The sequence below is a fragment of the Pseudophryne corroboree genome, chromosome 4 (genome assembly GCF_028390025.1).
Source record: "Pseudophryne corroboree isolate aPseCor3 chromosome 4, aPseCor3.hap2, whole genome shotgun sequence".
Taxonomy (NCBI): Eukaryota; Metazoa; Chordata; class Amphibia; order Anura; family Myobatrachidae; genus Pseudophryne; species Pseudophryne corroboree.
Window position 1 is genome coordinate 445,367,383 of NC_086447.1, and position 26,029 is coordinate 445,393,411.

At 46.0% G+C, this 26,029-nt stretch overlaps 1 protein-coding gene across 2 annotated transcripts in view; it reads left to right on the forward strand.

Annotated features, from left to right (window-relative positions):
* AKIRIN2 (akirin 2) overlaps nucleotides 1-25,611 on the forward strand; it is a 58,860-nt gene extending 33,249 nt beyond the window's left edge. Inside the window, exons 3-5 of one of the 2 annotated variants that reach the window (XM_063916927.1) lie at nucleotides 8,290-8,433; nucleotides 12,082-12,153; nucleotides 24,958-25,611. In XM_063916927.1, coding sequence (XP_063772997.1) covers nucleotides 8,290-8,433; nucleotides 12,082-12,153; nucleotides 24,958-24,968 — 227 coding nt within the window. In that variant the 3' untranslated portion in view covers nucleotides 24,969-25,611. The remainder of the gene's footprint in view (nucleotides 1-8,289; nucleotides 8,434-12,081; nucleotides 12,154-24,957) is intronic. The other variant, XM_063916928.1, reaches the window with a different exon arrangement.
* Nucleotides 25,612-26,029: the final 418 nt, after the last annotated feature.

Below are 26,029 nucleotides of genomic sequence, written 5' to 3' on the forward strand. Positions count from 1 at the left end.
CTGTATCAAGGTTTTCAGCAAGCCTTTACAGACAACCAAATTACTCCACAGTAGGCCGGCGGTGGCGGTTTACCGAGTACCCCACTCACTCGCCCACCTCGACCAATACGACCTGTAAACACCGTTATGATGCCAGCGTACTCGATACAGGGCCCCTATGGAACCTTCAGTTTACTGGAACATATGAGGGTTACCCGCAGGACACTTACTCTTTCCAGTAAAGTTGGGGTTGTTAGATAGTTCCTGAGTGACCAGCGAACTTCCCTTCCAAAAATAAAAAATTACACAAATCACGTCAGAATGTACAAATAGCGTTTGTGACCACTTTACTCTTATGGTATTTAGGTCAGATTACTAACTACTGCACACAATTACGTGTGGTCCAATCGTTCGGTACACGAGCACTACTTGTCATGTACTGAAAGATCAATGGAATCGATGTTTCCGGCCGCGATTCCTTCAGCAAGAGCTTATGGCCTATATGGGTTCTGCACCAACACCCCAGGCGTTGTGCCACTGGACTTTTATAGCGGACCTTTTACCTTACGACCTCCTGGTCTTGTTCCTTATGACCTCCTGGTCTTGTTACCTTATGGTCCGCTATACTCTAATGCTCAAATATTATTTAACCAGAGATGCCTCCCTGGCCACCGTATATGTCACTTACACGTATGTTCCTTAACGAGTACCCGACTTTCCTTTTGGTTCCACCTTTAAAATTGTATAAACTTTTGTATACAAAACACACTCACTCAACACATGTACACTTTGTTTCTATATCTATTTCTGCGCAGAAATTGTCTTCAGGCCAAAAGTGTTACCAATTAGGAGCAGGATCTGTTAAACTAAATTTCAGATTTTCCAAAAAATAGATTTGCGTTATTTACCGCGTCGCGTTATCTACCGCTGTGCGTTACTTATCGCTTTTCGTGACTTGGGCTACGTGGGCGTAACCAGACGCTACGTTGCGTAATGAACGCTGCGTGCGTCTGCCTTTTGGATTGCGTACGCTAGTCTTTGTTAGCGACACGTGTACGCAATGCAAAGGATCCACCGTAACACAATATATTTATTTATCAATGTAGATGATCCCTGATCGTCTACCGCAATCCACACTGACTGCCTTGTATCTCAGACAAACCGTGTGTTTGTTCTATACTTTAACTATTACCTCTACTTTTAAATAACAGCAAATCTCTTTTTAGCACTTTCTATCAACTATAAAAAAAAAATTGGCAAACAGGAATAGTGATATACGAAATTTGAAAAAGAAATGCAGATAAATGTATGCGTACGCAAGACAAAAGAAAAATAAACAGTTTTAAAAGACACAAGCGTTTTGTTCTTACTTCCGGTTACCGGGTTCCTTCAGCACTCTTTGTCTAAGCGAAGCAGACGCTTATCCCGTCAGCAACTGCGAGATAACCTCCCACCCTTTTGCTGGGGGATAATGTCTGCTGATCTACCTAGTGCAGATGTGAAAAGGACCGGACGAGCCCGCAATTGACAATGCTAAATTCCTTTGTCGTATAATCAACCCTTATGAAGCTAAGAACACTGTACGCTGCTTACTTAAGAAATACCGTAATGATACGCTATTTGCGTAACGATCGCTCAGCCGTAGGCGAGACGCTCAAGCGTCACGTTCGCTCACGGCCCAGTGATCACAGGACACGTTATTGGTTATGTCTAGGGGAAAGATTCGCTGTAACGTAGCATACGCTAGAGACCACGAGGAGGTCACCAGCGGTGCAGACGCTCACAACACTATACCTTTATGTTAAACCTTATACCGACGAAACACACAGAATACCTTAATGTGAATACAGGGTGTAAATGCAACCTTGTGTAACCTGACTATCTACAAAAGCTATTTGAGCGTCACCGACGCTCAAGTGAACACTTATCACTATAGGAAATACACAGATACTGGTTTAGGTTTCCAAGGCCTATTAACTGTATTATATCTAGAATACTTGTAAAAGGGGATAACAGTACATATGATACACTACAATATAACAGAGACTTCCTAACCACAGAACTAAACAATAAATACAAAAAAGACAATACTACACTGACCTAAATGCAATACGATACAATACTATAATACTATAAGGTATTTAAGAGAAAAAGAGGAGAGAGAGAGATAGAGAGAGAGAGAGAGATTGGCTCGCAGAAAGACAATGATTATGGAGAGAACTTACGCACAAAGGGTATGATCGCCAGCGCCTCGATATCCAGCTCCCGATTATCAGCAGATAACCGTTGATGAGAGAGTGAGAGCTGGATGTGGTCGGCCTGCCTATTTATGCTCCACACACAATGCAATCTCCTGGTCCTACAATCCCATTGTCCATTGGCCGAAGGAATTCGGCCCTGCATCATAACAAAAGGTCATAGGGTGATTCATACAGGTGGGCTGTGACGATTTCCAACAGCTCAGGTGGGTGGGAAACTGGGGTTTCCCGCCGCATACCTGAGTATGTGCAAATCATAGAAATGGACATAAACTTCTTATGTCCATAACTATTCGCACGAGCGATTAATACGCTCCAAACCAACACCGGAATATTGCTAATTAAATACTCTTCCGATGGGTACCAAACACTGCTGTATGATTCCTGTTAAACCCTTCGTACGATGCAAAGAGGGATTCCTCAGCTCTGGGACATTATACTTTAACCAAACTTACAGAAACTATCAAAGGGATCATGATCTATAAACTACATTAATTGTGAACATTTGTAACTAATGAGTCGCACGCTACGATCACATAAACTCTACCGTAAATGCGCATACTGCGCGTGCACGCTATTGCGGGTATGCGCTTCCACGGGAGAGCGTACGCATGCGCAGCACGGACCAGTGTGCGGTGCAAATATGGCAACGTGCATTGAGACATTTTTCTGACTTTGACACTGTATTCACAGATCGGGTTACCGCAGAGAGGTATAAAGTTCTCCAATAATTAGTGTAAATAGTGCTCCCCTATACATTTGTATGGGGTTGGCGGTTTAGTGAAGAATGGAAAGATAGGCTTTCCATTTCTCTTCTACAGATCCTTATGCCATCTGTAGATGGCATATTGAGCCTCAGAGGAGAAAACAGTGAACATGTAAGATCTTCCTCCTCTTAGTTACCCTGTCAGTGTGTTCATTGCCTTGCTTACATGCTTATCTCTATCATCATTCCACAGGCTATGGGGTAGCTGCTTTTTTAATAAGGGCTCAGGAGTATCTGCTTTCTGCAAGTTGATTGCTACACAAATCATTGGCACTATTCACAATAAGGACAGACTGCTACAGTTGTGCACATTTATATTTAATGATCGTGACCAATCACAATAGAATAGTACAGTCTTCCTACTCCTGGATTGATGCATCGCTGGGGGGACCGGAGACATCTGGAGGGGCAGGTCTTTCTGGATGGCATGAAAGAAAATCCGCTTACTGCCATGAGATGCAAGAGATTTGAAATGTTTCCACATCACTATATCGAATTTTTAGGAATATGGTTATCGCAGGAATTTTCAAGTAATCACAGCAGGTCATGTATTGATTTCTGTGTGGGCTGAGAAATAAGTGGTAATTACCGACTAAGCAAAATAGTTTGGCTCCCTTGTGCATTTTTCTTTTGCAGCAAGGCTGGGGAACACTGGACCATGGAATGCAGGTTAGCTGGAGGAGCTGGCACGTAAAACTAAACTGTAGCTTTAAATTCTAAGCTCCTCCTCCCCCAGTTCGGTCTTGGCAAGAGACTGCTTGGACCCGGTGACAGAGCAAGCTCTCAACCATTTAGAGGGTTCAGGTGCGGTAGTGCTGTCCTGGATTGTGGATGCCATTTTGCAGGGTTTTTGCTACTACCTTCCAGTTCATGAAGTCTCGGTGCGGAACGTCCAACACTTCTCTTTCCCTCATGCAGTTGTGCAGTCCAGGAGTTCTGCTAACAGCAGCAGGAGACTTGACAATGCTATTGCTCTGCATGGACTGCTGCATTTTATTGCACTTCTACAGATTGGCTACAGCTTCTCAAGGGTGGAGTGTCATTGTTTGTGTGCAACGGTCTTAATGTACTGCCTGCTTTTTGGCCTTTCAGTGCTATTTATACTCCTGTGCACAAGTATTTCCTGTGATATGGCCAAACAATATCCACTACGGCTAAGGGAATACCATAGTGCTGTTTATCTTGTGCACTATGTAAAGTTACATTGCCTTGTGGACAGCTGGACTTGCTTGTGGGCAGGAGGTGTGCTTCAGCCAAAGTAGAAAGCGAGATGACTGAAGCCATTACACACTAGCTGATGTCTACCCGGCGATATTGGCTGCATCGGGGTGACGGCGGGGGGCCATACGACAGCTGCTGCAGCAGCATGGCCCTCGTTTACGGAGGTCTTTCCTCGGCTGGACTATTCGGATGAGGGAAGGGGTGGTCAATGATGTGCAGGAGCGCATGCCGTTAACAATATTGAGTGTGCACTAGACGAGATAGTAAAAGATATTGCTCAGAATGTCCCTTTTGAGTGATATCTTTAACTTTCTAGTCTAGTGTGTATGGGCCTTTAGTCTCTCCGGCAGGTTGGTTTCCAACCCGGTAAGGCTGGTTGCCCGTTGGAGGGGAGGATCAAGTAAATGTTTTGGTGGTTCCCTCATCTCAGGCGCAGAATTCTTTCCCTATATAGGGATAGGTTCCTAATAATGACAGGTCCCAACCTGGCTCCATACCAGAAAATGTATGGCGACGGTGTTTTGGGACATCTTTTCCACCTCCGCTGTGTGAGGCGCATATGCGTCTTCTCCTTGCATGGCTCAGTTACAAGTTTTGGATTCAAAGAAAAAGGATGATTGCCTTTCAAAGACTGCTGTCGTCCCAAAGGGTGAGCACCTACAATTTTCTTCGAGTCACGAAGTGGAGACCCTCATTGCGGCAGGGCAACGCTTTCTACACTGTTTAGGTATCCTCTCCCGAGCGGTGACTGTCCGTTCAAGCTTCGGGCACAAGTAAGTCACTACTTTCCTTTTTGCTTTGGTTTTCTCCATCCTCATTGGGGAGAACTAGGTGTCGAGTAAGTCGTTTTCTGTTCATCACACATTTTATTTGTTTTATCCACTTTAAGTAGCTTATGTGTCCTAGTGGAACGGTGTCCCAAGGTTGACGCTGCAGTGGCGTGTTTATCCGAATACACTGCTCTTTTCAAGCATGGGCTCCTTTAGGGATCTGTGAGATAAAGTGGAAGTTTGTCTCAAGTCCATTTTCATATATCGGTAGATGCCCAATTTTGTCTGATCTTGGAAACTAAGCAGTGTTGGGCCTAGTTAATACTTTTATGGTAGACCACATGGGAATACTAGATGCTGTAGTTGTCCGGGGTCATTATCTGACCTTTACCATGCCTCCCAACATGACCCTCTCCAGGAGGGACAGAATGCTCTGCTCCTGGACTTCCCTCTTAATGTATAATTACATCACCTGTGGTGAAACACCTTTCTTATCCAAAAACCTGTTCAAAACAGGTTCCAGCAATCATACATGAAGAGAAAAGTCCAGGAGCAGATAATTTTGTCCCTCCTGGAGAGGGTCATGTTGGGAGGTATGCCTTTACTAGCCTAGACAAGCTATGGTAATTTAAGCTGACATGTTTGTTGTGGGGCCTCACATAGCTTCATCCAGGGCTTCCCTACTGGAATTGGTACATCAGCTTCTCAAGTTAATTGCATATATGAGCATCGGTGCTCATGGAGTTTCCAAGATTTAAGTTGTTGACAGCTTGGCTCATAGGGCCCTTTGGCTCTGCACTTCATAGAAAAGCACTTTTCTGCTGTTGGCTAAACCTACTAGCGGGGTCTGTGTTCTTCCAAGTGTTTAATTCCAGGTGAAGCGTCAATTAGAAGTTAGTCTACCATTGGCCGATTCTTTCCCAGTCGTCGTTGGATTCCTGGCTACTGGGCATCATTTCCAAAACAGTGGCTTGCATCTACCTCTGGTCCACAACTACAGAGATTTTGTCTTTCACCACTGCTCTTCCCTGAAATGTGGAGACTAAAGGGGACTCATGACGATATCGCTCCTGTTTCGCTGCTAAAATGGAGTTCTGTTCCACTTTGTTACTACTTCAGAGATCATTCCTGCCGATCTCAAATATTTGAGCCTTGAACACCAGGTTGTGGGTAGTTCATTTTACACTGAAATCTGTGATCAGGGACCCGCAGCATGGAGGCCAACAAATGTTTGATCCCATTAGATGCCGGGAATGCTGTACCAATACTGGTAGATCTTTTTTTGCGCCTCCATTTTGCACGGATGCGCTCACTATCCGTTCCTGCCTATACCATTCTCTATAGCCACTGTTGCACGTTTTTCAGATGTGGTTTGTATGGCCGGCTTACTAGCTCAAACAAGGTATCACAATTACACCTTACTTAGACATTCTGTTTGTGAAAGTCATCACCTTCAGTTACGAAAGTGCCTAGATTGCATGGTTCAAATACTTCAGTATCCCATCTGTATCCTGACTTTTCAGAAATATTCCTATTCCTTGTTGGTACCTTCAGTTCGGAGGGTGGGTTTCGACACCCCTCACCATTAGTGTGTTCTAGTCTGCATTTACAGCTCACACCTCAGACCTTGGTCACAACTGTACTGTAAGTGCCTCCTTTGTCAAACTGGTTATGCATGATGGTCTACATATTCGAGACCATTCAGTAGGCAAAGTTTCATTCCAGTAAGTTCCACTGGGTAATTATCCAGACTTAACAGAGTTGCTTGACATCCGTTTCGTCTCCGTTCCTTATTCTGTCCTACAGCACTTATTAATCTCTCCATTGGGGCATGGACCCTCCAATTATGATCCTGTGTCTATATGATCGACACAGGATCTATTGCGCTGGCCAATAGACACTAGACCACATGCAGCATCACGGAAAGAAATTGTAATTGAGTGAATGTCACTAACATTAGCTAGCAGTGTCTGATAGCTTTGAGAAAGTATGACCCAGCTGTTTCTGTAGCGTGATGACATCCTAGGATCATCAGAGCAAAGCAACACTGAAAGTTGTCTATGATCTGGAAAACGGGCTGTGTTAGTGAATGTGATATCACCATGTGATTCCCCATTTTCCCCTAGAGGGAGCAGCGTCTCCCCTGGCCGTTGCTAAACTAAGTTTGAATGGCACATAACAATTGACTTCTGTTCTACTAGTGTACCGGCAGCCAGATTTAGTACATTAGGCAACTGATGTAGGGTACCATGTTATTGGAGGCTTTGCCAAGTTAATGTGAATTTTAATGGACTTTTGCACTTGACAATATCCGACAGACTATGGGTATGCATGTGCTATCATCCTGGTAACCCTAGGAGAGATGAATTATAGCGGCACGTAGTAAAATAGGGTCTGATTCATAGCTGTAAGCTAAAGAATTCATAGCTGCGATACCGTATGGAGATACTGTGAGATAATATGCTAATGTCCCAGCCAACAAGATTTGTATTGAGATGCCACGGTGGAAATTGCGCACAAAGACTCGCAATTGCAGATCATTTGATAATTTGTCCATTAATAAGTAACCATATGGTCATGCGGAATGGCCGCGTATATTAGGATGCCGGAGCCATCTTTTAATGTGTACGGGATAACAGACTCGGGCAGCGACATGCCCCAAAAAACAACCGCGACACCTGCATTTTTGCTTCCACTCCCCCGTAACCTCCCATAAGTGGTCACTTACTATCAGTCACTTTGCAGCTGAATCCTCACTGGGAGTGACTTTCTACTTTAGATTTACACAAAGGCATAAATTATGAAGTGACCCAAAAACCTTGCTTTATAACTATGGTACTTCATTTTGGAGGAGGTCTGTTGTAGGCGCATTCAGATGTGCTGTATTCTTGCTTTATTATGGAGTTTGAGAAATACCAGCTTTGAAATCCTTTCATATCCTTCCTCTGGTGCTTTTCAGTACTGTGCAATTAATTTTGTCATTTTGAATACGACTAATTGTGCCATGGTTTCTGTGCAAAAGGGTCATTGTTATAAAATAGATCAGTAATTAAAACTACAGTAGACATTAGTGTTTGTGTTAATCTTGGATAAGAATTTTTAAGCACATTCAGTTTGGTTCCATGACTTCAGAGAATGTAACAATGGTGAAGAGTTTATGCTTTATATCCACTGGAAGCAACACTGGCTGCAAGAATTATTTGCACCCAAATCAATTTCAGTGGGTAATTCACATGTTTTGTGGCACTTCATGTAAAGCGTTCAGCGTGTTAACTAAAGTTTTTTCCTATCAAAGGAACATCATCAACATCTCCATTGCGGAAGGAACAGCCACTGTTTACTCTGAGACAAGTTGGAATGATATGTGAACGTCTTCTAAAAGAGCGAGAAGATAAAGTTCGTGAAGAATATGAAGAAATTTTGACCACAAAACTCGCAGGTATGTGATGTAATTCCTCCTTTTATACATGTGACATGAGTTTGGTTCAAATAGTGGTATGCACTCGGGTTGATTACTGCTGCCTGCATGAGTACTGTATGTGGGATCTATGTATAATATATATAATTTATGTTATGATTATTAGGGCGAGATTTAAATGTGATCGCCCCCTATCTCCCTTCTAAAGTGACGGGAGTTTGCAGGGGGTGATATACAATTGCCCCCCATTTTCGTGTTGATCACGCCAAGAGCAGGCTAAACCCCGTTGAGCGCGACGCGAAAAGTCCCATTTGGGTGCCCAAATGGGTCACTTTGCGCATTTTAGCTCGCCACTCCCGGTGCGGTAGCGAGCTGAAATGCTGACGTCACGCCCGTCGGCAGTAACATTTCATTATCTGCCAGCGGTAGGGGGGCGGCAAGATTTGAATCTCGCCCTTGGTGTCCCCCATTTTTGCATTGAGCGCGACGCGAAAAGTCCCGTTTGGGCGCTCAAATGGGTCACCTTTGCGCATTTCAGCTCACCACTCCTGGGGAGGGGGGGGAAGGGGAGTAGCGAGCTGAAATGCTGACGTCACGCCCATCAGCAGTAACATTTCATTATCTGCCAGCAGTAGGGGGCGGCAAGATGTGAATCTCGCCCTTAGTGTTAAGGAAATATATGAACATGTGAATTATTGGCATATACTAGTCAATAGATTCTTTACCTATGGCTTGAAACTTAACTTGACAATGGTTTGATATGTCATTTAGACTACAACCCTATGGTCTGAAAGACTTAATTGGAGGACAAAGCAGTGTAGTCCTGTGTGGTTGTTTTTTTTTTTTTTTTTTTTTCTCTTCCTTATTGGAATAATCATTCCTTGTAGTGGAAATTTAGTAACTGAGATCACACAACTCCTGGCCACTCTGGTCGTACTGTATAATTGACACCCAAAAACAGTGTTCATTCATATAGACTGTGAAGATTCTATCCTGCTGATCTCAATGGCCAGAGCACTGTGAACACGGCAGGCATATCAACTCTTTTCCACTGCCATAAATATATTGTGTTATTACATGTGAACGCACAACAACACCGGATATTGTGTAGTGTGAAAGCACCAGGTTGAAATAAGCCGGCTCGCTGTACTGTGTGAACGGGTAAGCCGGGTCGATGCGACCCGCATCCATTCACTGTATAGGAAGAGGCGATGCTTGGAGATCCTCATCTGCAAGTACTGCCACTGGTGACCTCATCAACCAGGCATATTGCTGGGGCTAAAAGGTGTCATACCGGGTCGCACCTGGGAAGGACCCATGTACAGGTCCCGTGTGCAACCCGGTATTGCAGCGGAATAGTGGTATTAAATAGTGCTGACCATTCTGAAAATAAAAGCTTACTACAGTCAAGACCCGTCCCCTTGCCTTACTGCCTACTGCAACAATATTAAACTGCATAATGATTTGACTGTGAAACGTCCGTTCTCTTGTCCTGCCTCTGGTTACATCTGCTGGTAAACACGTGAATTGCTCTGACAGGGCTGGTAAAGAAACATGAACAGTTGCTTCAACAATTGGTGATGAGAGAATTGAATGCTCCTCACATACTTTTGGTAATCCAACTTTGTAGGAAATGTGGAAATATGTCTCATTTTGAATGGTCTACAAACATACAGGTTGAGTATCCCTTATCCAAAATGCTTGGGACCAGAGGTATTTTGGATATGGGATTTTTCCGTATTTTGGAATAATTGCATACCATAATGAGATATCATGGTGATGGGACCTAAGTCTAAGCACAGAATGCTTTTATGTTTCATATACACCTTATACACACAGCCTGAAGGTCATTTTAGCTAATATTTTTAATAACTTTGTGCATAAAACAAAGTGTGTGTACATTCACACAATTCATTGTTTCCTATACACCTTATACACACAGCCTGAAGGTCATTTAATACAATATTTTTAATAACTTTGTGTACTGGTTGCGACACTAGTGGTTTCATAGGCTGCATTCCATTTGGGGGGGGGGGGGGGGGGGGTGTGTCTTATTAGCGGCAGAAATACTTCAGTTTATCGCAGGTTAACTTTTCGTTCCTATCACAAGAAAGTTGCTGCGAAAATGGCTTATCGGGGATATGCGCTCCCGTTTTATATATGTAACAATTTTCACACATTTTTCACCCCTGTAACACGAACACATGCAGTATCTGCTCTTATTTTTCCAACTTCTTCACACACTTCACTTTCCTCACTAGTGTGACGCCTGGGGGTAGTTCTGGCTGGGCTTGTTTTTGGTGTGTTCCACACCCTACACTTATAACCTTAGAATGTTAGGGACTTACCTGACTATAAGGTTACAGTGAAGTGGTGGGTAAGCCTGTAATCTTGGCCAACATTATGCGAAAAGTCTTATTTTGCAAAATGTAATCAAATTAGTAATGTTTGAATAGTGCACCTGCACTCGTTCTTTGTGTGTAGCACTACAAGTCTCAGCAAGGTAGAACCTCTCATTACTAGCAGTTAGTGTGTGCAGTCTAGGGCCCCTTCCCAATATATTCTCCATACTTAATCTATGCGGTGGTGATTGCTTATTCCACCCACTCAGTGGGGTCATCTTGGGCAACTCAGCGTGGTGCTTCTGCGAAACAACTCTGCAAAGCAGCTACGTTGTTGTCTGCTCACGTGTGTTTTTACGCATGTGATACGGTCACTGACTCAACTTTCGGATGTACTGTTCTCAGTGCATCTCGGGAGCGTCCCCGCCCATGAAGAGGGCACTTTAGGACATCCCAGTGTTCACTGTTCTCCCTAGTGGATGGAGGAAGAGAATGGAATTTATGGTCTTACCGTTGTTAAACTTTTCACATTCATCGGGGGCACAGGACACCCACCCTCACGCCCCTGGCTTGTGGGGGTAGTTCCTATGTGCTGGTATCCGGGTCACTTTCTTGTGATTGTCTGTGAGCCTTCTCCTTGCTCCTGGCATGGGCTTGCTACTTGACTGATGGCTGGAGGTGGGGAAAGCTGGAGGGGGAGCCTGAGCATGCTGGGAAAGAAAGTTGTAAGTATTTGGTGGCCAGACTCTCCTCTCCAGGCTATACCAGGTGATCCCTACATCCCCTATGAACATGAAGAGAAAACCATAAATACAATGTTTATCACAAAACCATGTTTTTGTTGCCAATATAATACCCCCATGAGTAACTTCAGTAAGTGAGGTAAGCACCTTTTTGCTTTGACGAAGTTTTATTAACGCCATACTTTAGTTGATGCATTGGATTGTTAGGAGCGAATAAGGTCCATTCTCACTGCAGATTTCATTTGTAATTCAGTGATCCAGTTTCACGGAACCCTGCTGAGCAGGTGAAAAGATAGGAAAAGATCTGTATTTTAAGGTAACAATGTGAGGAGACAGTGCAGAACCTCTGGTACACGCCAAATGAATAATCATGCAGCTGGAGGGTTTTAAATGGTAGACTCTGGCCAACATTTGTTTTTATTTTATTTATTTTATTTTAGCTCTCTGCAAGGTCACTTTCACAAACTCAATCTGAATTGATCCCTTAAGCTGCTACAGCTAGGATGTCTTTATATACGTAATACAATATATCTGTGTATCTCCTGTCCATTAAGAACTTTTTTTTTTTTTTTTCTCCCCTTAAGAACAATATGATGCTTTTGTGAAGTTCACGCATGATCAGATCATGCGACGATATGGAGAACAGCCTGCTAGCTGTAAGTATATTTACCACTATTTCTTTATACAATATTTCTCTGACGTCCTAGTGGATGCTGGGGACTCCGTCAGGACCATGGGGAATAGCGGCTCCGCAGGAGACAGGGCACAAAAGTAAAAGCTTTAGGATCAGGTGGTGTGCACTGGCTCCTCCCCCTATGACCCCCCTCCAAGCCTCAGTTAGATTTTTGTGCCCGGCCGAGAAGGGTGCAATCTAGGTGGCTCTCCTAAAGAGCTGCTTAGAGTAAAAGTTTTGTTAGGTTTTTTTATTTTCAGTGAGTCCTGCTGGCAACAGGCTCACTGCATCAAGGGACTTAGGGGAGAGAAGTGAACTCACCTGCGTGCAGGATGGATTGGCTTCTTAGGCTACTGGACACCATTAGCTCCAGAGGGAGTCGGAACACAGGTCTCACCCTGGGGTTCGTCCCGGAGCCGCGCCGCCGACCCCCTTGCAGATGCCGAAAAGTGAAGAGGTCCAGAAACCGGCGGCAGAAGACTTTTCAGTCTTCATAAGGTAGCGCACAGCACTGCAGCTGTGCGCCATTGTTGTCAGCACACTTCATAGCAGCGGTCACTGAGGGTGCAGGGCGCTGGGGGGGGCGCCCTGGGCAGCAATGATAGTACCTTATTCTGGCTAAAAATACATCACATATAGCCCCTGGGGGCTATATGGATGTATTTAACCCCTGCCAGGTCTCAGAAAAACGGGAGAAGAAGCCCGCCGAAAAGGGGGCGGGGCCTATTCTCCTCAGCACACAGCGCCATTTTCCCTCACAGAAATGCTGGTGGGAAGGCTCCCAGGCTCTCCCCTGCACTGCACTACAGAAACAGGGTTAAAATAGAGAGGGGGGGCACTTATTTGGCGATATGACTATATATATTAAAATGCTATAAGGGAAAAACACTTATATAAAGGTTGTCCCTGTATAATTATAGCGTTTTTGGTGTGTGCTGGCAAACTCTCCCTCTGTCTCCCCAAAGGGCTAGTGGGGTCCTGTCCTCTATCAGAGCATTCCCTGTGTGTGTGCTGTGTGTCGGTACGTGTGTGTCGACATGTATGAGGACGATGTTGGTGAGGAGGCGGAGCAATTGCCTGTAATGGTGATGTCACTCTCTAGGGAGTCGACACCGGAATGGATGGCTTATTTAAGGAATTACGTGATAATGTCAACACGCTGCAAGGTCGGTTGACGACATGAGACGGCCGGCAAACCAATTAGTACCTGTCCAGGCGTCTCAAACACCGTCAGGGGCGTTAAAACGTCCTTTTACCTCAGTCGGTCGACACAGACACGGACACTGACTCCAGTGTCGACGGTGAAGAAACAAACGTATTTTCCTTTAGGGCCACACGTTACTTGTTAAGGGCAATGAAGGAGGTGTTACATATTTCTGATACTACAAGTACCACAAAAAAGGGTATTATGTGGAGTGTGAAAAAACTACCTGTAGTTTTTCCTGAATCAGATAAATTAAATGAAGTGTGTGATGATGCGTGGGTTTCCCCCGATAGAAAATATTGGCGGTATACCCTTTCCTGCCAGAAGTTAGGGCGCGTTGGGAAACGCCCCTTAGGGTGGATAAGGCGCTCACACGCTTATCAAAACAAGTGGCGGTACCGTCTCCAGATAGGGCCGCCCTCAAGGAGCCAGCTGATAGGAGGCTGGAAAATATCCTAAAGTATATACACACATACTGGTGTTATACTGCGACCAGCGATCGCCTCAGCCTGGATGTGCAGCGCTGGGGTGGCTTGGTCGGATTCCCTGACTGAAAATATTGATACCCTTGACAGGGACAGTATTTTATTGACTATAGAGCATTTAAAGGATGCATTTCTATATATGCGAGATGCACAGAGGGATATTTGCACTCTGGCATCAAGAGTAAGTGCGATGTCCATATCTGCCAGAAGTTGTTTATGGACACGACAGTGGTCAGGTGATGCAGATTCCAAATGGCACATGGAAGTATTGCCGTATAAAGGAGAAAAAGACAACGTCTTTTCAGCCTCAGTCCTTTCGTCCCCATAAGGGCAAGCGGGCAAAAGGCCAGTCATATCTGCCATGGGATAGAGGAAAGGGAAGAAGACTGCAGCAGGCAGCCCATTCCCAGAAACAGAAGCCCTCCACCGCTTCTGCCAAGTCCTCAGCATGACGCTGGGGCCGTACAAGCGGACTCAGGTGCGGTGGGGGGGGTCGTCTCAAGAGTTTCAGCACGCAGTGGGCTCACTCGCAAGTGGACCCCTGGATCCTACAAGTAGTATCCCAGGGGTACAGATTGGAAATTCGAGACGTCTCCCCCTCGCAGGTTCCTGAAGTCTGCTTTACCAACGTCTCCCTCCGACAGGGAGGCAGTAGTGGAAACAATTCACAAGCTGTATTCCCAGCAGGTGATAATCAAAGTACCCCTCCTACAACAAGGAAAGGGGTATTATTCCACACTATATTGTGGTACTGAAGCCAGACGGCTCGGTGAGACCTATTCTAAATCTGAAATCTTTGAACACTTACATACAAAGGTTCAAATCAAGATGGAGTCACTCAGAGCAGTGATAGCGAACCAGGAAGAAGGGGACTATATGGTGTCCCGGGACATCAGGGATGCTTACCTCCATGTCCCAATTTGCCCTTCTCACCAAGGGTACCTCAGGTTCGTGGTACAGAACTGTCACTATCAGTTTCAGACGCTGCCGGTTGGATTGTCCACGGCACCCCGGGTCCTTACCAAGGTAATGGCCGAAATGATGATTCTTCTTCAAAGAAAATGGACGATCTCCTGATAGGGGCAAGGTCCAGAGAACAGTTGGAGGTCGGAGTAGCACTATCTCAAGTAGTTCTACGACAGCACGGGTGGATTCTAAATATTCCAAAACCGCAGCTGTTTCCGACGACACGTCTGCTGTTCCTAGGGATGATTCTGGACACAGTCCAGAAAAAGGTATTTCTCCCGGAGAAGAAAGCCAGGGAGTTATCCGAGCTAGTCAGGAACCTCCTAAAACCAGGAAAAGTGTCAGTGCATCATTGCACAAGGGTCCTGGGAAAAATGGTGGCTTCTTACGAAGCGATTCCATTCGGTAGATTTCACGCAAGAACTTTTCAGTGGGATCTGCTGGAAAAATGGTCCGGATCGCATCTTCAGATGCATCAGCGGATAACCCTGTCTCCAAGGACAAGGGTGTTTCTTCTGCGGTGGCTGCAGAGTGCTCATCTACTAAAGGGCCGCAGATTCGGCATTCAGGACTGGGTCCTGGTGACCACGGATGCCAGCCTGAGAGGCTGGGGAGCAGTCACACAAGAAAAGAAAAAAAAAGAAAAAATTTCCAGGGAGTGTGATCAAGTCTGGAGACTTCTCTCCACATAAATATACTGGAGCTAATGGCAATTTACAATGTTCTAAGCTTAGCAAGACCTCTGCTTCAAGGTCAGCCGGTATTGATCCAGTGGGACAACATCACGGCAGTCGCCCACGTAAACAGACAGGGCGGCACAAGAAGCAGGAGGGAAATGGCAGAAACTGCAAGGATTCTTCGCTGGGCGAAAAATCATGTGATAGCACTGTCAGCAGTGTTCATTCCGGGAGTGGACAACTGGGAAGCAGACTTCCTCAGCAGGCACGACCTCCACCCGGGAGAGTGGGGACTTCATCGGGAAGTATTCCACATGATTGTGAACCGTTGGGAAAGACCAAAGGTGGACATGATGGCGTCCCGCCTGAACAAAAAACTGGACAGGTATTGCGCCAGGTCAAGAGACCCTCAAGCAATATCTGTGGACGTTCTGGTAACACCGTGGGTGTACCAGTCGGTGTATGTGTTCCCTCCTCTGCTTCTCATAACCAAGGTACTGAGAATTATAAGACGTAGAGGAGTAAGAACTATACTCGTGGCTCCGGATTGGCCAAGAAGGACGTGGCACCCGGAACTTCAAGAAATGCTCACAGAGGACTCATGGCCTCTGCCGCTAAGAAGGGACTTGCTTCAGCAAGTACCAGGTCTGTTCCAAGACTTACCGCGGCTGCGTTTGACGGCATGGCGGTGGAACGCCAGATCCTAAGGGAAAAAGGCATTCCGGAAGAGGTCATTCCTACCCTGGTCAAAGCCAGGAAGGAGGTGACCGCACAACATTATCACCACATGTGGCGAAAATATGTTGCGTGGTGTGAGGCCAGGAAGGCCCCACGAAGAAATTTCAACTCGGTCGATTCCTGCATTTCCTGCAAACAGGAGTGTCTATGGGCCTCAAATTGGGGTCCATTAAGGTTCAAATTTCGGCCCTGTCAATTTTCTTCCAGAAAGAATTGGCTTCAGTTCCTGAAGTCCAGAAGTTTGTCAAGGGAGTATTGCATATACAACCCCCTTTTTGTGCCTCCAGTGGCACTGTGGGATCTCAACGTAGTTCTGGGATTCCTCAAATCACATTTTAAACCGCTCAAATCTGTGGATTTGAAATCTCACATGAAAAGTGACCATGCTGTTGGCCCTGGCCTCGGCCAGGCGAGTGTCAGAATTGGCGGCTTTGTCTCACAAAAGCCATATCTGATTGTCCATTCGGACAGGGCAGAGCTGCGGACTCGTCCCCAGTTTCTTCCTAAGGTGGTGTCAGCGTTTCACCTGAACCAGCTTATTGTGGTACCTGCGGCTACTAGGGACTTGGAGGACTCCAAGTTGCTAGATGTTGTCAGGGCCCTGAAAATATAGGTTTCCAGGACGGCTGGAGTCAGGAAAACTGACTCGCTGTTATCCTGTATGCACCCAACAAACTGGGTGCTCTTGCTTCTAAGCAGACGATTGCTCGTTGGATTTGTAGCACATTTCAACTTGCACATTCTGTGGCAGGCATGCCACAGCCTAAATCTGTCAAGGCCCATTCCACAAGGAAGGTGGGCTCATCCTGGGCGGCTGCCCGAGGGGTCTCTGCATTACAACTCTGCCGAGCAGCTACGTGGTCGGGGGAGAACACGTTTGTAAAATTCTACAAATTTGATACCCTGGCTAAAGAGGACCTGGAGTTCTCTCATTCGGTGCTGCAGAGTCATCCGCACTCTCCCGCCCGTTTGGGAGCTTTGGTATAATCCCCATGGTCCTGACGGAGTCCCCAGCATCCACTAGGACGTCAGGGAAAATAAGATTTTACTTACCGATAAATCTATTTCTCGTAGTCCGTAGTGGATGCTGGGCGCCCATCCCAAGTGCGGATTGTCTGCAATACTTGTACATAGTTATTGTTACAAAAATCGGGTTATTATTGTTGTGAGCCATCTTTTCAGAGGCTCCTACGTTGTCATACTGTTAACTGGGTTCAGATCACAAGTTGTACGGTGTGATTGGTGTGGCTGGTATGAGTCTTACCCGGGATTCAAAATCCTTCCTTATTGTGTACGCTCGTCCGGGCACAGTATCCTAACTGAGGCTTGGAGGAGGGTCATAGGGGGAGGAGCCAGTGCACACCACCTGATCCTAAAGCTTTTACTTTTGTGCCCTGTCTCCTGCGGAGCCGCTATTCCCCATGGTCCTGACGGAGTCCCCAGCATCCACTACGGACTACGAGAAATAGATTTATCGGTAAGTAAAATCTTATTTTCTAAAGCATTTGTGTACCATACATACTTACTGCTCACTTAAAAATACACACATGCTTTGTATTAGCTGCATTTGTGCTTTGTTTCAGCACAAAAGAATAGGCTATAGATGACCATTGAGTAAAAGTGGCCAACTAGAATTGAGTGGAGTTTGTGTTTTCTCCCCATACTTGTTTTCTCTGGGTACTCAAGCTGGCGCCCAATATCGAAATACAGGTTGAGTATCCCTTATCCAAAATGCTTGGGATCAGAAGTATTTTGGATATCGGATTTTTCCGTATTTTGGAATAATTGCATACCATAATGAGATATCATGGCGATGGGACCCAAGTCTAAGCACAGAATGCATTTGTTTCATATACACCTTATACACACAGCCTGAAGGTAATTCTAGCCAATATTTTTATTAACTTTGTGCATTAAACAAAGTGTGTGTAAATTCACATAATTCATTTTTTTCATATACACCTTATACATACGGGATCCGGTCTGAAGATCGACACTGTAGGTCAACAGTCACTATAGGTCAACAGTCACTAGGTCCAAAGGGTCTGAAGGTCGACATGTGCTAGGTTGACAGGTCAAAAGGTCGACATGAGTTTTTCACTTTTTTTGTTATTTTACTTTTTCATACTTAACGATCCACGTGGACTATGATTAAAACGGTAATCTGTGCCGAGCGCAGCGGTAACGGAGCGAGGCACCTTGCCCGAAGCTGCGAGGGGACACTGTGCACTAATTGGGCTTCCCGGTCACTGTATCTGTATCTGGGGAATAGCGGCTCCGCAGGAGACTGGGCACAACTAAAGAAAGCTTTAGGACTACCTGGTGTGCACTGGCTCCTCCCACTATGACCCTCCTCCAGACCTCAGTTAGAATCTTGTGCCCGGCTGAGCTGGATGCACACTAGGGGCTCTCCTGAGCTCCTAGAAAAGAAAGTATATTTTAGGTTTTTTATTGTCAGTGAGATCTGCTGGCAACAGACTCACTGCTACGAGGGACTAAGGGGAGAAGAAGCGAACCTACCTGCTTGCAGCTAGTTTGGGCTTCTTAGGCTACTGGACACCATTAGCTCCAGAGGGATCGAACACAGGACCCGACCTCGATCGTCTGGTCCCGGAGCCGCGCCGCCGTCCTCCTTACAGAGCCAGAAGCATGAAGATGGTCCTGAAAATCGGCGGCAGTAGACTTCGGTCTTCAACAAGGTAGCGCACAGCACTGCAGCTGTGCGCCATTGCTCCTCATGCACACCTCACACTCCGGTCACTGAGGGTGCAGGGCGCTGGGGGGGGGGGGGGGCGCGGCACCCTGAGCAGCAATGTTAACACCTTGGCTGGCAAAATAATCACAATATATAGTCCTAGAGGCTATATATGTGAAAAATACCCCTGCCAGGATCCATAAAAAAGCGGGAGAAAGTCAGCCGAAAAAGGGGCGGGGCTATCTCCCTCAGCACACTGGCGCCATTTTTCCCTCACAGCTCCGCTGGAAGGATCGCTCCCAGGCTCTCCCCTGCTGTTTCAAGACTACAAAGGGTAAAAAAGAGAGGGGGGGCACTAAATTTAGGCGCAGCAGTATATATATAAGCAGCTATAAGGGAAAATCACTCAGTTATAGTGTTCATCCCTGTGTTATATAGCGCTGTGGTGTGTGCTGGCATACTCTCTCTCTGTCTCCCCAAAGGGCTTTGTGGGGTCCTGTCCTCTGTCAGAGCATTCCCTGTGTGTGTGCGGTGTGTTGGTACGGCTGTGTCGACATGTTTGAGGAGGAGGCTTATGTGGAGGCGGAGCAGATGCCGATAAATGTGATGTCACCCCCTGCGGGGTCGACACCTGAGTGGATGGTTATGTGGAAGGAATTACGCGACAGTGTCGACTCCTTACATAAAAGGTTTGACGACATACCAAATATGGGACAGCCGGCTTCTCAGCCTGTGCCTGTCCAGGCGTCTCAAAAGCCATCAGGGGCTCTAAAACGCCCGCTACCTCAGATGGCAGACACAGATGTCGACACGGATACTGACTCCAGTGTCGACGACGATGAGACTAATGTAACTTCCAATAGGGCCACACGTTACATGATTGAGGCAATGAAAAATGTGTTACACATTTCTGATGTTACCCCAGGAACCACAAAAAAGGGTATTATGTTTGGAGAGAGAAAACTACCAGTAGTTTTTCCTCCATCTGAGGAATTAAATGAAGTGTGTGAAGAAGCGTGGGCTTCCCCCGATAAGAAACTGGTAATTTCTAAAAGGTTACTAATGACGTACCCTTTCCCGCCAGAGGATAGGTCACGTTGGGAAACATCCCCTAGGGTGGATAAAGCGCTCACATGCTTGTCAAAAAAGGTGGCACTACCGTCTCCGGATACGGCCGCCCTAAAGGAGCCTGCTGATACGAAGCAGGAGGCTATCCTGAAGTCTGTATATACACACACAGGTATTATACTGAGACCAGCTATTGCTTCAGCATGGATGTGCAGTGCTGCAGCTGCGTGGGCAGATTCCCTGTCTGAAAATATTGATACCCTAGACAGGGACACTATATTGCTAACCGTGGAGCATATTAAAGACGCAGTCTTATACATGAGAGATGCACAGAGGGATATTTGCCGGCTGGCATCTAAAATAAGTGCAATGTCCATTTCTGCCAGGAGAGGGTTATGGACTCGGCAGTGGACAGGTGATGCAGATTCTAAAAGGCACATGGAAGTTTTGCCTTATAAGGGTGAGGAGTTGTTCGGGGATGGTCTCTCGGACCTCGTTTCCACAGCAACAGCTGGGAAGTCAGCATTTTTACCCCATGTTCCCTCACAGCCAAAGAAAGCACCGTATTATCAGGTACAGTCCTTTCGGCCCCATAAGGGCAAGCGGGTTAAAGGCGCGTCCTTTCTGCCCAGAGGCAGAGGTAGAGGGAAAAAGCTGCAGCATACAGCCAGTTCCCAGGAGCAAAAGTCCTCCCCCGCTTCCTCCAAGTCCACCGCATGACGCTGGGGCTCCACAGGCGGAGCCAGGTACGGTGGGGGCCCGTCTCAAAAACTTCAGCAATCAGTGGGCTCGCTCACGGGTGGATCCCTGGATCCTTCAAGTAGTATCTCAGGGGTACAAGCTGGAATTCGAGACGTCTCCCCCCCGCCGTTTCCTCAAATCTGCCTTGCCAACAACTCCCTCAGGCAGGGAGGCAGTGTTAGAGGCAATTCACAAGCTGTATTCTCAGCAGGTGATAGTCAAGGTGCTCCTCCTTCAACAAGGACGGGGTTACTATTCCACAATGTTTGTGGTACCGAAACCGGACGGTTTGGTGAGACCCATTTTAAATTTGAAATCCTTGAACACATATATAAAAAAATTCAAGTTCAAGATGGAATCGCTCAGGGCGGTTATTGCAAGCCTGGACGAGGGGGATTACATGGTATCACTGGACATCAAGGATGCTTACCTGCATGGTCCCCATTTACCATCCTCACCAGGAGTACCTCAGATTTGTGGTACAAGATTGTCATTACCAATTCCAGACGTTGCCGTTTGGTCTGTCCACGGCACCGAGGGTATTTACCAAGGTAATGGCCGAAATGATGATACTCCTTCGAAAAAAGGGAGTTTTAATTATCCCGTACTTGGACGATCTCCTGATAAAGGCGAGGTCCAGGGAGCAGTTGTTGGTCGGGGTAGCACTATCTCGGGAGGTGCTACAACAGCACGGTTGGATTCTAAATATTCCAAAGTCACAGCTGGTCCCTACGACACGTCTACTGTTCCTGGGGATGGTTCTGGACACAGAACAGAAAAAAGTTTCTCCCGGAGGAGAAGGCCAAGGAGCTGTCATCTCTAGTCAGAGGCCTCCTAAAACCAAAACAGGTGTCTGTGCATCACTGCACGCGAGTCCTGGGAAAAATGGTAGCTTCCTACGAAGCAATTCCATTCGGCAGGTTCCATGCAAGGACTTTTCAGTGGGACCTGTTGGACAAGTGGTCCGGATCGCATCTTCAGATGCATCGGCTGATAACCCTGTCTCCAAGGACCAGGGTGTCTCTGCTGTGGTGGCTGCAAAGTGCTCATCTTCAAGAGGGCCGCAGATTCGGCATACAGGACTGGGTCCTGGTGACCACGGATGCCAGCCTTCGAGGCTGGGGGGCAGTCACACAGGGAAGAAACTTCCAAGGACTATGGTCAAGTCAGGAGACTTCCCTACACACAAATATTCTGGAACTGAGGGCCATTTTCAATGCCCTAAGTCAGGCAAAACCCCTGCTTCAAAACCAGCCGGTACTGATCCAGTCAGACAACATCACGGCAGTCGCCCATGTAAACCGACAGGGCGGCACAAGAAGCAGGACGGCGATGGCAGAAGCCACAAGGATTCTCCGATGGGCGGAAAATCACGTGTTAGCACTGTCAGCAGTGTTCATTCCGGGAGTGGACAACTGGGAAGCAGACTTCCTCAGCAGGCACGATCTCCACCCGGGAGAGTGGGGACTTCATCCAGAAGTCTTCCAACTGATTGTAAACCGTTGGGAAAAGCCACAGGTGGACATGATGGCGTCCCGCCTAAACAAAAAGCTAGAAAGATATTGCGCCAGGTCAAGAGACCCTCAGGCGATAGCTGTGGACGCTCTAGTGACACCGTGGGTGTACCGGTCGGTTTGTGTTCCCTCCTCTTCCTCTCATACCCAAGGTACTGAGGATAATAAGGAGAAGAGGAGTAAGAACTATACTCATTGTTCCGGATTGGCCAAGAAGAGCTTGGTACCCGGAACTTCAAGAAATGATCTCAGAGGACCCATGGCCTCTGCCGCTCAGACAGGACCTGCTGCAGCAGGGGCCCTGTCTGTTCCAAGACTTACCGCGGCTGCGTTTGACGGCATGGCGGTTGAACACCGGATCCTGAAGGAAAAGGGCTTTCCGGAGGAAGTCATTCCTACGCTGATTAAAGCTAGGAAAGAAGTGACCGCAAACCATTATCACCGCATTTGCCGAAAATATGTTGCGTGGTGTGAGGCCAGGAAGGCCCCAACGGAGGAATTTCAGCTGGGCCGTTTTCTGCACTTCCTACAGTCAGGGGTGACTATGGGCCTAAAATTGGGTTCCATTAAGGTCCAGATTTCGGCTCTATCGATTTTCTTCCAGAGAGAACTGGCTTCACTACCTGAAGTTCAGACTTTTGTTAAGGGAGTGCTGCATATTCAGCCCCCTTTTGTGCCTCCAGTGGCACCTTGGGATCTCAACGTGGTGTTGGATTTCTTAAAGTCACATTGGTTTGAGCCACTTAAAACAGTGGAATTAAAATATCTCACGTGGAAAGTGGTCATGCTGTTGGCCTTGGCTTCGGCCAGGCGTGTGTCAGAATTGGCGGCTTTGTCATGTAAAAGCCCTTATCTAATTTTCCATATGGATAGGGCAGAATTGAGGACTCGTCCCCAGTTTCTCCCTAAGGTGGTATCAGCCTTTCATTTGAACCAACCTATCATGGTGCCTGCAGCTACTAAAGACTTGGAGGCTTCCAAGTTGTTGGACGTTGTCAGGGCCCTGAAAATGTATGTTTCCAGGACGGCTAGTGTCAGGAAAACTGACTCGCTATTTATCCTGTATGCACCCAACAAACTGGGTGCTCCTGCTTCAAAGCAGACTATTGCTCGCTGGATCTGTAGTACGATTCAGCTTGCACATTCTGCGGCTGGACTTCCGCATCCTAAATCAGTGAAAGCCCATTCCACAAGGAAGGTGGGCTCTTCTTGGGCGGCTGCCCGAGGGGTCTCGGCTTTACAACTTTGCCGAGCAGCTACTTGGTCGGGGTCAAACACATTTGCTAAATTCTACAAGTTTGACACCCTGGCTGAGGAGGACCTAGAGTTTGCCCTCTCGGTGCTGCAGAGTCATCCGCACTCTCCCGCCCGTTTGGGAGCTTTGGTATAATCCCCATGGTCCTTACGGAGTCCCAGCATCCACTTAGGACGTCAGAGAAAATAAGATTTTACTCACCGGTAAATCTATTTCTCGTAGTCCGTAGTGGATGCTGGGCGCCCATCCCAAGTGCGGATTGTCTGCAATACTTGTATATAGTTATTGTTTAACTAAAGGGTTATTGTTGAGCCATCTGTTGAGAGGCTCAGTTATATTTCATACTGTTAACTGGGTATAGTATCACGAGTTATACGGTGTGGCTGGTATGAGTCTTACCCGGGATTCAAAATCCTTCCTTATTATGTCAGCTCTTCCGGGCACAGTATCCTAACGGAGGTCTGGAGGAGGGTCATAGTGGGAGGAGCCAGTGCACACCAGGTAGTCCTAAAGCTTTCTTTAGTTGTGCCCAGTCTCCTGCGGAGCCGCTATTCCCCATGGTCCTTACGGAGTCCCAGCATCCACTACAGACTACGAGAAATAGATTTACCGGTGAGTAAAATCTTATTTTTTGTTATTTTACTTTTTCATACTTAACGATCCACGTGGACTATGATTAAAACGGTAATCTGTGCCGAGCGCAGCGGTAACGGAGCGAGGCACCTTGCCCGAAGCTGCGAGGGGACACTGTGCACTAATTGGGCTTCCCGGTCACTGTACAGAGAAAGACACCAAAAAAACATGAAAAACTCATTTTGACCTGTAGACCTAGCACATGTTGACCTTCAGACCCTGTCGACCTAGTGACTGTCGACCTATAGTGGTCGACCTAGACACTGTCGATTTGATGATCCACACCCATACACACAGCCCGCAGGTCATTTAATACAATATTTTTAGTAACTGTATTAAACAAAGTTTGTGTACATTGAGCCATCAGAAAACAAAGGTTTCACTATCTCACTCTCGCTCAAAAAATTCTGTATTTCGGAATATTTGGATATGGGATTCTCAACCTGTATATGCTGGTTGATTGGTTTCGGGGAAAACAATAATCTAGTGTGTGTACGATCCACTGGGGCAGGGACTGATGTAAATGGGCAAATATTCTCTCTAAAGTGCTGTGGAATATGTGTGCGCTTCATAAATAAGTAGTAAAAAAATCAGGTGCTGGAAAATAGGTTGGGGTCTCCTTTTAGTGGTCCTTTTTCTGCCAAAAACAATGTGTCACAGGTATGCAGTCACTACTGAAATACTAATATTTAAGTAGATTCCCTTTTTAACTGCAAATCGTATCCTAGATATTGACTGGGTTAAATGGTATTGAGCTTTATTCCATGTTTCAACCAACCTTTACTTATATATATTTTTGTTTCTCCTGCAGATGTCTCATGAATTGTTCCTTGCCTTCCTTTTGGCTGTTCTCCCCCTATTGCTGCAAGATGTCCTAGTTAAAATTGTGGCAATGCCATATTCCCCTTCCTTGTGAACACAGCTTATTTCAAGCCTTTGTCAGTGGTAACCACTCTTATGCAGCAACTGATTTTGGAGTGCTCCCTGGTGTCAGTGCCACCTGGACGTGGATCTATGCTACCTGTATTACTATACCAGTGGCCTCATTTGCTGTATCATTGAAATCTGGCTGCTTTTGTTAATGTTTTAAAATGGATTAAAGCTGGTGTTTAAGAACATGCCCTGTACTAGTTGTGTTATAAAAATCCAGTTGGTCATCTTTTTGACAGATTTCCAATGATTTAACAATGCACTACGAAACAGTACTCACCGTCAGTATGGTGAAAACTCCATGGGACAATTTTCAAGTGACATTCAACAGATCTGAGGGAAAAATAGGGCATGTGTATTTTAAAGGACTTTTGTGGGGAAGGTAAAAATGGATTTATGATTACTTGTTTTGTAGTTTTTATTTATTCTATCAGTCTAACAAATGTTTAATGCAATTTTTTTTTCCCGTCTATCATTGTTTAACTGCCTTGTAGTACTGGAATTTAGTTGGAAAATAAAAATGTTCAAAACTTCATTTTTGGGCCTATATATATATATATTATTATATTTTCCCCATAACTTTGTGGGATTGCCTGCCATTGTCTAGTATTTTCTTCCAAAATAACCACATTTTATAAGCCTGTTTTTTTGTTTTTTTTTTGTTTTTTTTTTATGAATATTAAGAAAACTGGTGGCATGGTGCAAAAATGAAACCTGTACAAGTCTTTGGAAATGTATGAAGACACTTACTTTGTGAGCCATGGTTATGGGACTGTAGTCACTGGACATAATATAAACGTTTTACTTGTGGAGCTATGAGGATGCCAGTTCATATAGAAACATAAATGGAAAAGACAAAAAAAAGGGAGTGGAATTCCTAGTCTGTACATTCCTTCTACAGTTATATATAAAAAAAAAAAATTATGGCATCCTCATAGCTCCACAAGTAAAAC